This window comes from Phyllostomus discolor, chromosome 3 (genome assembly GCF_004126475.2).
Source record: "Phyllostomus discolor isolate MPI-MPIP mPhyDis1 chromosome 3, mPhyDis1.pri.v3, whole genome shotgun sequence".
NCBI classification, from domain to species: Eukaryota; Metazoa; Chordata; class Mammalia; order Chiroptera; family Phyllostomidae; genus Phyllostomus; species Phyllostomus discolor.
In genome coordinates, this window is record NC_040905.2 from 206,907,663 (window position 1) to 206,919,702 (window position 12,040).

The 12,040-nt window shown below is 41.0% G+C and overlaps 1 protein-coding gene and 1 long non-coding RNA gene across 3 annotated transcripts; one reads left to right on the forward strand and one right to left on the reverse strand.

The window, feature by feature from the left end:
• Positions 1-817: 817 nt before the first annotated feature.
• HSPA5 (heat shock protein family A (Hsp70) member 5) lies at positions 818-5,144 on the reverse strand. Of its 2 annotated transcripts, XM_028532646.2 has the most exons (9): positions 5,033-5,144; positions 4,736-4,948; positions 4,412-4,643; positions 3,923-4,060; positions 3,507-3,619; positions 3,022-3,412; positions 2,640-2,877; positions 2,152-2,319; positions 818-1,707 (listed from the first exon to the last, which is right to left on the reverse strand). In XM_028532646.2, exons 2-9 carry the CDS (start codon positions 4,855-4,857, stop codon positions 1,145-1,147), a joined length of 1,965 nt encoding a protein of 654 aa, XP_028388447.1. In that variant the 5' UTR covers positions 4,858-4,948; positions 5,033-5,144; the 3' UTR covers positions 818-1,144. The 2 variants fall into 2 exon arrangements, with proteins under 2 accessions (XP_028388447.1, XP_028388454.1); XM_028532653.2 differs by having other exon boundaries at positions 4,736-5,112.
• A 168-nt stretch (positions 5,145-5,312) lies between these two features.
• On the forward strand, positions 5,313-7,762 carry LOC118499811. The gene is made up of 2 exons (XR_004902346.1): positions 5,313-5,807; positions 7,289-7,762. It is a non-coding gene; the product is annotated as an uncharacterized LOC118499811 (long non-coding RNA).
• The last annotated feature ends 4,278 nt before the right edge of the window (positions 7,763-12,040 follow it).

Sequence of the window (12,040 nt, forward strand, 5' to 3'; positions counted from 1 at the left end):
GCCTCAGAGTAACACAATCATGCTATCAGGTTAGCAAATTCATGTCAGCCACTGCCCATCTGAAAAATAGCTATCCCTGGGTTGTTATTGGATTTCATGTCAGTGCCAGGTAGGCTGCCTCTTATATTCACCTAGACCACCCTTCCTCAGGAAGCCAGTTCAAGTGGCCTTGAACTTGTCTCAACACAAATGGCTGCGTTTGATCCACAATTGTGGTGGGGTTTAATGTAAGCTGAAGGTCACCATCCTAGGTCCCACTGTATTGCCACCTGGTATTAAGAAATTTCAGAGATGGATATTTTAACATAGTGAGGTTCAAAATAAACCTTTACACTCTAAAATAATAAATCCAAGGGTGTAAACGTATGACTCACCTCTCTGTCTTGAGAACTCAAGCAGCTGTAAAACATCATTAGTAAAGAGCCACCAGGGGGAGGGTTGAAATGGGAGGTGGGGGGTGGGTAGAGAGAAGGGGAGAGTAAGGGGGCAAAATGGGGACAATTGTAATTGAGCAATTTTTTAAAAAACTTAAAAAAATAAAATAAACTTAAAAATAAAAAGCCACCAGAAAGACAGCTTTAGAAAGGTAAAGAGAAATAGGGAATTTCAATTATGTTTAAGAAAACTCCACTCTAGGGCACTGTGAAGTGGCCCTTGCGTAAGTGAGGATATGGATTAAATTTCTACCCCTTTTTCTTCAAGTTAGGCAAGTTCTCAAAGAGTACTGAATAAAAATGTTTCCTTACCTCAAAACCCCACCCCCTGTAAGAATTTAATCTTAAAATAAATGACCTAATTAGAAAGCTTATCACAAAAGTTAGACCAGTGTAAATAACAAACATTTATTGGTGTCACTTATGGTAGAAAATAAAGTTCCTACACTGGATGCACATGACCCAATTGTTAAATAGAACATTTCCATGGTGAACGCGCATGAGATAGCCAATTTCTCCTCCCCCCACCCCAAGACTTTTGAGCAACTGCTAATGAAAAGCAGTAAACAGCCACTTGGGCTATAGCATTTTCAACTCCACTCCAAGGTGAAGATTCCAATTACATTCGAGACTTAAGTTCTCTCAATTTTCTCCTAACGAAAGTTCCTGAGTCCAGTATTTACAATAGTACAGCACTAGGAGAGCAGTGTCTACAACTCATCTTTGTCTGCTGATTCTTCTTCGCCAGTGGGGGGAGGGCCTGCACTTCCATAGAGTTTGCTGATAATTGGCTGCACGATTTCTTCTAGTTCCTTCTTTTTAGCTTTGAAGTCTTCAATGTCAGCATCTTGGTGACTTTCCAGCCATTCAATCTTTTCCTCTACAGCTTTTTCCATGGTCTCCTTATCTTCAGAGGAAAGTTTACCCCCCAGCTTTTCTTTATCTCCAATCTGATTCTTTAGAGAATAGGCATAACTTTCCAACTCATTTCTAGTATCAATGCGCTCCTTGAGCTTTTTGTCTTCTTCGGCAAACTTCTCTGCATCATTAACCATCCTTTCAATTTCTTCAGGTGTCAGGCGATTCTGGTCATTGGTAATTGTGATCTTATTTTTGTTGCCCGTACCTTTGTCTTCAGCTGTCACTCGGAGAATACCATTCACATCTATCTCAAAGGTGACTTCAATCTGCGGGACCCCACGGGGAGCAGGAGGAATTCCAGTCAGATCAAAAGTTCCCAGAAGGTGATTGTCTTTCGTCAGGGGCCGTTCACCTAGAAGTTGTATACAAAAACCTGTTAGTTGCTGAAAAAGAGTGTACCCGGATCCCTCCATTTCAGACTGTTAGAGCCCACAGTGGCAAGGGCACTCTCTTCAAGCTGCAAGTGGGTCACTGATGTGTAAAGAGCAACAAATGAGACTAACAGTGAGTCAAGTTACTAGAATTCGACTGAATTTCACCTACTTTACACGTACCTTTTTGTTCTTGTATTCTAAAGCTAGCTCAAAAATTATTTTTAATAGGAAGGAGTGCTAAGATACCTGGATAAGATCTGGGTTTTAATGCTGACTATACCAAACTCAACTCTAGTCAAAATAGAGACCCACTACTGAAAAAAGCACCTATTTCTTTCCCTAGTCTTTTCAACAGAGTATATTAAGCAAGAAGTCATGCTGTTAACACACGCACCATAACACTAACAAATGGAAGCAATTACCTTCATAAACCTTGATTGTAACAGTTGGCTGATTATCAGAGGCTGTAGAGAAGATCTGTGACTTCTTGGTGGGCACCACAGTATTCCTAGGAATCAGTTTGGTCATGACACCTCCCACAGTTTCAATACCAAGCGTAAGGGGACATACGTCAAGCAATACCAGGTCACCTGCAAAAGGAACATAGAGGTAAGTTCTAATTAAAGAGTCATAAAAGCACTAGCAAGCAATCTCCCCATGAACAATGCAACTTTAACCTTCTTCACCTTGCTATCTTGTTAGGTTCCAGCAAAAACAGTTTAGAAGCAGTGAATTAGACATTGCAAGGGATCTTGAAACTGTACCCATGTCTTGCCCCTCCTCCCTGTACCCTTTACTACCTGTGTGACCTTGCTGCTCATGTTTTATTGCTTTCTAAAGCAATAGTTAATTATACTCTTCCCATCAAGCTGCTGAAGCAATGTGGAAGATGCTTGTGACAGTGACCTACCTGTATCTTGATCGCCAGAGAGCACACCGGCCTGGACAGCAGCACCATACGCTACAGCTTCATCTGGGTTTATGCCACGGGATGGCTCCTTGCCATTGAAAAACTCTTTAACCAGTTGTTGAATCTTTGGGATTCGAGTAGAGCCACCAACAAGAACAATTTCATCAATATCAGATTTCTTCAAATCAGAATCTTCCAGCACCTTCTGGACAGGCTTCATGGTAGAACGGAACAGGTCCTAGAGAAAGAGACATTAATTACTGTGATGATGATGATGATGCCTGTTATACTGAGATATTGTCTAGATTTCTAAATGCAATGCCCCAAACTCGAGAGAATCTAATTAGATCTCATTAGCATAACAAGCAAACGAGGAACATACCATGTTTAGCTCTTCAAATTTGGCCCGAGTCAGGGTCTCAGAGAAGTCTTCTCCTTCATAGAAGGACTCAATTTCAATTCTTGCTTGATGTTGAGAAGACAGGGCCCGTTTGGCCTTTTCTACCTCTCGTCGGAGTTTCTGCACGGCTCTGTTGTCCTTCCTAACGTCTTTGCCAGTCTTCTTCTTGTAGAGCTTGATGAAATGTTCCATGACACGCTGGTCAAAGTCTTCTCCACCCAGATGAGTATCGCCATTAGTGGCCACAACTTCAAAGACACCATTGTCAATGGTGAGAAGAGACACATCAAAGGTTCCACCACCCAGGTCAAACACCAGGATGTTCTTCTCCCCTTCCCTTTTATCCAGGCCATAAGCAATAGCAGCTGCTGTACTGTTAGGAGAATAAGAAGAAAAAAAAAGTTCCATTAAGTTTACATTTTCTCCTTACTTAGCAAGTATGCCACACCTTTGAATGTAACACTTACGGCTCATTGATGATCCTCATGACATTCAATCCGGCAATAGTTCCAGCATCTTTGGTTGCCTGGCGTTGGGCATCATTAAAATAGGCTGGTACAGTAACAACTGCATGGGTAACCTAAATGGATAACAAAAGGTAATTAAGTGTATTTTATCACATGGCTTTTCTCAGAAGTTATAGTCAAACCATTACTTTAGCTTCTAAGCCAGCTCATTTGTAAGTCTAGCATAATATATATAGTTTTATACTGGGAAAAAGTCCCTAGCATTTTGTTCGGTCTACAGGAAATCATACAATTAATTAAAACTGACAGAATACATGGATGTCATTCAGATCCAAATTATTAAAACAATGAAGGCATTTATACAACACAATCATAGTAATAATAAAATTACATAACACTGGTCTCAAGACACTTACCTTCTTTCCCAAATAAGCCTCAGCGGTTTCCTTCATTTTAGTGAGAACCATAGCGGATATTTCTTCAGGAGCAAATGTCTTGGTTTGGCCACCTCCAATATCAACTTGAATGTACGGTTTAGTCTTCTTTTCAACCACCTATTTTAAAGAATTTTTATTATTTGCAGACACGGAAGGACCCTTCAAGCTTTAACAAAAGTGGACCGTATAAGAGCTTCTTCCCCCATAGCTTGGTTTACTTTGATCCCCTGGAGCTGAATATTGATCAGAAATACTTCCCTTAATCCTAAACTATTGGACAGAGTAGTTATGTGTGAAGTTTGTGACTTTAGTTTTATGACACATCAGAATGATGAAAAATTATTACATATTCCCTGTCTCTACCCTTTTTTGCAGTCAACACTGTTTTCCTGTAAGTTCTCAATCTTAACTACTACCACCGCCACCCCCCACCCACTTCCTATCTGGTAAAAAAAAACCCAGTCGAACCTTGAAAGGCAAAAACTTGATGTCCTGCTGCACAGACGGGTCATTCCATGTGCGGCCGATGAGCCGCTTGGCGTCGAAGACCGTGTTCTCGGGGTTGGAGGTGAGCTGGTTCTTGGCTGCATCGCCGATCAGACGCTCCCCTTCGGGAGTGAAGGCCACATAAGACGGCGTGATACGGTTGCCCTGATCGTTGGCGATGATCTCCACGCGGCCGTTCTTAAACACCCCGACGCTGGCGGAAAAACCGAATGGAAGAATCAGCACAGCCATTCTCTCGCGGCCCAGCCACGCCCCATTCTCCCCCTTTCCACAAACCCCACTTACCAGGAATAGGTGGTCCCCAGGTCGATGCCGACCACCGTGCCCACGTCCTCTTTCTTGTCCTCCTCCTCGGCCCGCGCCGCGCCGAGCAGCAGCAGCACCGCAGCCACCAGGGAGAGCTTCATCTTGACGTCGCTGTCGGTCAACAGGCAGGCAAGGCGTCGCAAGCAATCCACCCACAGGCCCGAAACACGGGAACGCACGGAGGTGACCGACCTGAGAGCGACACAGGGACTGGGGGTCAAGAAGATCAGCGGACAAAGCGACGGAAGGTCCGAAAAGGCAGGCCGCGGCGCTTACCTCTCACGCTCACGAAACCCTCAACTCAATTTGTCTGTGAAGTCTGAGCAGCGTCTACCGCGCGGTCCCCCGACTCCGTTTATATACCCTCCCCCCAGCCCAGTCGTGGAGGCCGCCGATTGGCTAAGTCTCTGCTAGTTGGAGGCCTCTGATTGGTCCAGACCACCAAGCTGGCCGCTGCCGATTCGAAGCAGCAGCCTCCGCAACTAACGTCACCGTTTCCCCTCCCGGGCTGACTCATTGGTTGCTGGTCGCGCCCAACAACCACCAATGGGAGGCAACATCCGCCCCCGTAAGATGGGCTCAGTGGTTCAGCCGCTGTCCGTCTCGCTTACGAACTCTCACCCGGAGGCTGTTTCTGCCGGTAACCGCTGATCTCCCGCCTCCACGCTGCGCCCTTTGGGGCAGGAGTCGGGTTCCTGCTGTCCCCCTTGGGCGGTGGGATTTGAGTTTGTTGCTTGTCCACTTCCCGCCTGCCCCTCCTCGGCCCCTCATCCCGAACCGGGAAGCGGTTCTTCCTCCTGCCGGCCTCCATCCCGTCTCGTGCAGCAGGTGTCCGCCTAGGTGCTGTGATCGCCTCAAAAGAATTATCTGTCCTTCGTAGCCACTAGATGTTCGAGCCTCAAAGCCTCTTGTTCACTGGTCCGCAGTGCTCAAGTCGGGACCTTGGTCCGGGCACCGCCCGGCCGCTCCTCTTAGCCAGTGTGTCACCCCTGTATCCTCTGCCCAGCTATCTTTGTCTATACCAAGTCTCTCCAAATTGTCATACCCCATGGTAAGTCATAGGACAGGCCTGGCCAAAGTAATTGTCTCCTATCCTTGAATCCTCTCCCCATTGTGGCAACTGGCGCCTTGAAGAGCTTCCTCATGTCTTCGCTCCCTTCCTGGGATGTGTCATTTTTCTAGTGTGCTACCCCTTGTCTTCCTCTGCCCTGTCCATCCTTTCCCTTTGTGTTTCAGGTTATCATTTGCAAGACCTTCCCCATTCTTTATTCTTGATACCTTTCTGCCCTCACTCTGTCTGATTGTGCTTAACCGCTTCTGGTACACTAAGACTAGATAATACCTTCATCTTGTATACAACAACCTGTAGCAAAAAAGAATACAGGTTGCTATATACTTCAGGTTTACTGTGTGCCAAGTTTAGTTCTATGTTTCCTGTGTCATTCAGTCCTTACAGTTCAGTATTTGGCATTTCCATTTTTCCAAACACAAATGTGTACAATTCTATAACATCTATATATTGCACTGTGTTCACCACCCCAAGTCAAGTCTTCCATCACCATTTATTACCCCATACCCTCTTCTACCTCCTCCCACTCCCCTTTCCCTCTGGTAATCACCATGCTGTGTCTGTGTCTATGAAGGGGTGGAGTTAGGGTCGATAGCCAAGTCAGCATGACTCCCTAGCCCATGCTCTTTATTTTTAAAAATAAATTCATTCATCAGATATTTCTGGAGGACCTACTAGGGACAATCCAAAGGCCTGATACAAAATATTTTGAGAAAATACGTGGGACATTATCGTAGTCATAAACTGATGACTCCAGTATTTTCCCACTAAAAGTGTTTTTGAGATTCATGGGTATAGGCAGTACTGTGTCCACATAGCATTGAAACATCTTACACACAGTTCACTAAGATGCTGAGCATAGGAGTCAGCACTCTAGAATTCTCTCTCTCCTTTAGTGCTCTTCAAAGGTTATACTGGTGACTCAGTTCATTCCATTCTTACTACTGAAGTTGCATCATCCATCTCTCTCAACAGGACTTGTAATACTGTAGTAACATTGACCCTTCTTTAGGTTGCATCAGTCTATTATCAAGACAGAAATCCCCATTCAGCCACATTACAGCTTCATATCAACTCAAGCAAATTTCCTCTGTAGATGTCACAGTCCACTTCCATTAAAATCAAAGCTTTAAATTTCAGCCTCTCCCTTGATTGATGATGGAGTAACCTTTTGCACCTCTCCTTTTCCTAAGATTTAGAAAAGTGACATCTGGCTAACTCATGAAGGGAGTTGAGTATATCGGTGGTTGTAATATAGTAGGTATATTTTATATTATAGTATTTTCTAAAGTTTCTATAGTATTTTCATTTATGGCTTGAATAGGAAAATGTGTAAGTCTAGTTTGCTGAAGTATCAATACCAAGTTATCAATATTTAAATAAGTGCTAGACACTAAGCTAAATACTTTATGTGCATTATATCTTTTAATCCTTGTGAAAGCATTTTTTAATGCCTATTTTAGAGCTAAGCAATCTGAAGCCCCAAGAGATAAAGAAAATTGCCAAGAAGATCACACAGCTGAGAAGATACGGAGCCAAGTTTGAACCTTGGCAGTTTGATTTTTAATTTCTGTACTCTAGATTGTCATCCTGAGCTTCAGGTTTATACGATTTTTGTTTTAGGATAAAGAATAGTTACATAGTTTGCAAATATTTAGAGAATGGGTTGTAGACAAGTGTAGATTTTATCCAGTGCTCCCATAAGCATCACAACAGATTTCTATTTCCCATCTAATCTCACAAAGGTAAGCAGAGTTAGGGCTGATTAGGATTAGATGTCATTTAGCTGCTAAATCTTCCTGTATGAAAGGGAATGAAAGGCAGAGAGGTAAAGGAAAAGGCCTATGTACATGACCAGTTGAATGTTTAGACTCTGATACTTGGGAATTTTCCATATACTTTGTTGGAGAGAATATTCAACTAAGAGATGAGGCACATGACCTTGGAAAAAAACAGGCTTCCAGAGCTTCAGTTTCATCATCAACTGAATGTCAGGGATTTCTGTCCTACCTGTCTTAGTGGCCTGTTGCAAGGATCACATGAGATGCCATATTTGAAAATACTTGGAAAACTGTGGAAGAGTGGTAATATTATTAATCATGTCATTGTATTAGTACAGTGAGAAGAAATATCAGAAGCTCTTCAAGAAAACTGCCTCCTTATTGGAAATATTGGGGAGGGGAACATTTTGTAAAGTATATGATCGTCTAACTACTGTGATGCACACCTGAAACCAATACGAAATAATACTGAAAGCTGTGATTGAAAAAAAAATTAAAAGCCTCTTAAGAACCAATTTTCAAGATTTCTTTCAATGAGTAGTAACTGATGATAAGTTGAATTTGACAAAGACTTTTGGAAATGCTTTAAAAAGTGCTGCATCTAATGACTCCCTTAAATTGGCCACATAGATGCTTTTTTTATTGAAGGGCTGGGAATAATTTTTAACCTTCATTAAACAGCACTGGAGTAAAACAAAAGTGTCTCCCTGACACCTGAAGGTTCTTTTTTATTTATTTATTTTATTTTGGGTACTCCTGGAAGTGTAATGTGGTATGCAGTAAGTTCTCTTTGTCTTCACTTTTTAAAAGATAATTTTATTTATTTATATTTATTTTTAAAATTTACTTTTAGAGAGAAGGGAAGGGAGGGAGAAAGAGGGAGAGAGACATCGATGTGGAAGAGATACAGCATCAGTTGCCTCTTGCACACCCCAAACTGAGGACCTGGCCCACAACCCAGGCATGTACCCTGACTGGGAATCGAACTGGCAACCCTTTGTTTTCCAGGCCAGTGCTTGATCCACTGAGGCACACCAGCCAGGGCAATAATTTTATAATTAATAGAGAACTTTCACCTCTCTTTCCTTCACATAAATGAAAAGTAGTAAGTATTTTTTGTTCTCCAAGTATATATATATTTTTTTGGTGGGAGGCATTAAGAGGATATACTGTATCAGATAGTGTGATAGAGAGGAAAGACTATGGGGTTTGGAAGCATAAAACTTGAGCTCCAGTTCTGTTACTTAGCTGTGATTAAGAGCGAGTCACTTAATGTCTCTTATGCTCTGTTTACTAGTCTGTAAAATGGATACAATTCTGCCTCCTCATAAGGCTGTTATGCTTCACATAGTTGATTAATTGTAAAGCATTTTTATACATAAAATGTTAGTTTTAATTTTTCTCTGTCTTAAATTTTCCTTGGAAGTAAAATAATCTAAATATAAAGAACTCTATAGAATTTGAGTGGTAATATTTGATACTATCAAATATTACCTTAAATCTCTAAAATAGGAAGTGTATGTACATGGTATAAAGTTCAAAGGCTACAGTATACAATGAAAATAAGCCTGCCCACCACCCACTTCCTAGCCCTGCTCCTGTACACTGGTAAACGTAACCACTGTCACCACTTTCCTGTGCAGCCTTCTGGACTTGTTTTGTTCATACGCAATGTGAGTGTGTGTGTGTGAGTGTGTGTGTGTACACCCCTGTTTCAAAACCAGTGACGGGGCAGGCATACGGCACACGCGGTTCTGCTCCTTAACCAGGTAGCTGTGTTTCTTAGGGATCATCACAAACCATCTGGCTTTTTTATGTCAGTAGTAGCTACCCTTGTGTATCTGCTAGGTGCTCGACGTTTGGCATGTTTTAAACCTGTTTATTTTAAATTACAATATGAATACAGAAACACATAAAATGTAAACCCCCAGGTTAATGAATAATCATAAAATGAATATCCAGGTCAAGAAGTAGAATAGTCAAAACCCAGAAGTCCTCATTTCCTCCCCAGCTGATCATAATCCCCTTTCTCATAAAAAAAGTTGTTTTTCTTTATTGTAACAGTCCTATTTTTGCATTTTTTAATTTTAATTATTGTTCAAATACAGCTTTCTCCCTTTTATTCCCAGTCCAGCCCACCCACCCAACCCTCCCCTCTTCCCTCCCATTATATTTTAAGTCTTTAGAGTTTTACCACCTAGTTATATTTCCTCAAACATCCTGGTGTAGTGTCTGGTTTTTTACTTGATGTAAATAGAATCAGAGATTCCATATTCTTCTGCATCTGGCTTCTTTCAGTCAATACTGTTTTAAAGTTTTACCCTTTCTCTTCTATGTATCTCTAATTCACTCACTTTCACTTCTGTATAGTATTACAATATATCACATTTCATGTTGTACTTTGACTTAGGCTTTTAAGAACCATGCTGCTAACCTTGGCTAAGTGGCTCAGCTAGTTGGACACCAAAGGTTGTGGGTTTCATTCCCAGTCAGGGTATTTACAGGAGGCAACGGATGTTTCTCACCCGGGTCTCTCTCTCTCTCTCTCTCTCTCAATCTCCCTCTCTCTCTTTCTTCTTCTTCTCCTTCTTCTTCTTTCCTTTTCTCTAAAATCACTAAACATATCCTTGGATGAGGATTAAAAAAGAGAAGAACCATGCTGCTGTGAACATGCTTCCACATTACTCTTGGTACACGCATTTATGAATTTCCCTAGGGTATATGACCAGGACTATAAATTATGGATCAAAAGTTTCAACTTTTAATAGATCATGGTAAATTGCTTTCCATCATGGTTGTCACCAGATGTCTGAGAATTTCAAGTGTTCACATCATTGTCAACACTTGATATAAGCTTTTTTCTTGACAGTCTAGGGTATGTGTACAGCATCTCATTGTGTTTTTAATTTTAATTTCCCTGATCACAGATGAACTTGGTGTGTACCTGTTCATATTTTTACTGATCACTTCAATTTCTCCTTTTCTGAAAGTGCCCATTTCACTGTTGAGTTATTTTGTAATTAATCATTTATATTCTAGATACTAGTACTTTCTTCCATCATTATATGTGTTGCAAGTATCTTGCCACTCTGTGGCTTGTGTTTTTATTTCCTTACTGTTGTTTTCTTTTTCCAAAGCTTTTAATTTTGAAAGCAGTACAGACTTGCGGAAAGTTGCAAAAGTAGTAGAATCCTATGTACCCTTCACTTATCCTCCTCCAATGGTGGTATCTTATGACTAGAAAAACTAGGAAGTTGATATCGGTACATTACTTTTAACTAGACTACACATGTTATTCAGTTTCACTATGTTTTGCCTGCATTTGTGTGTATGTGTTTGTGTATAGTTCTCTACACTTTTATGTCATGTATAAATTATGTAACCATCACCAAAATCAATTTATAGAATTAGTACCGTTTTTTGATGAACAGATATTTTGACAAACAGAAAATTTATCAGTTTTTTCCTTTATGGTTGTGCTTTTTATATCTTGTTTAAGAAATCTTTCCAAGGGGATAAATGGTGATGGTAGGAGACTTGACTTGGGATGGTGAACCGACAATACAATATTACAGAATTGTACACCTGAAACCTATATAAATTTATTAACCAATGTCACCCCAATAAATTCAATTAAAAAAAAGAGAAAAATAAGCCTGGCTGGCATAGCTCAGTGGATTGAGCATGGGCTGCGAACCAAAGTGTCGCAGGTTCGATTCCCAGCCAGGGTACATGCCTGGGTTGCAGGCCATAACCCCCAGCAACCACACATTGATGTCTCTCTCTCTCTCTCTCTCTCTCTCTATCTCCCTCCCTTCACTCTCTAAAAATAAATAAATAAAATCTTAAAAAATAAAGAAAAAAAAAGAAAAAATATTTCCTTATCCTGAGAACATGGAGATTACTCTTCTGCCCTGACCAGTGTGTCTCAGTGGGTTGGGCATTATCCTGCAAATGGAAAGGTTGCCGGATTGATTCCCAGTCTAGGGCACGTGTCTGGGTTGCAGGCTAGGTCCCCAGTTGGGGGCATGTGAGTGGTAACTTATCAATGTTTCTCTTCTCTTTCTTCCTCCCTCCCCCTCTCTCTAAAAATAAGTAAATAAAATCTTTTTTTTTAAAGACAGATATTCTTAACTATCTTCTAAAAACTCAGTAGACAAGTTTTACTTGTGTCTTTTAGATCTCTATATTTCACTTGGAATTGGTTTTGTATATATGTGAATTGTATATAGTGTGAGTCAATTTTTTCCAAATGGATACCCAATTGTCCCAACACCATTTTTCATGTTAGTGTATTTGTCAGCATCTCTCTTAATTACTATAGTTATACAATGTCAATACCCAGTAGAACAAGTCATACCACATTACTTCTTCAGTAGTGTGTTTGTATTTAATTATAAATTTTAGAATTAGCTTGTCAAGTTAGCAAATCAA

What these genes read in the sequence shown, in the direction of transcription:
- HSPA5 (XM_028532646.2), bottom strand. Translation starts at nt 4,857, where the DNA reads ATGAAGCTCTCCCTGGTGGCTGCGGTGCTGCTGCTGCTCGGCGCGGCG. An exon ending in ATGAGGATCATCAATGAGCC is followed by an intron (nt 3,413 to 3,506) that starts GTAAGTGTTACA and finishes TTCTCCTAACAG; the next exon opens with TACAGCAGCTGCTATTGCTT. An exon ending in TACAATCAAGGTTTATGAAG is followed by an intron (nt 1,708 to 2,151) that starts GTAATTGCTTCC and finishes TACAACTTCTAG; the next exon opens with GTGAACGGCCCCTGACGAAA.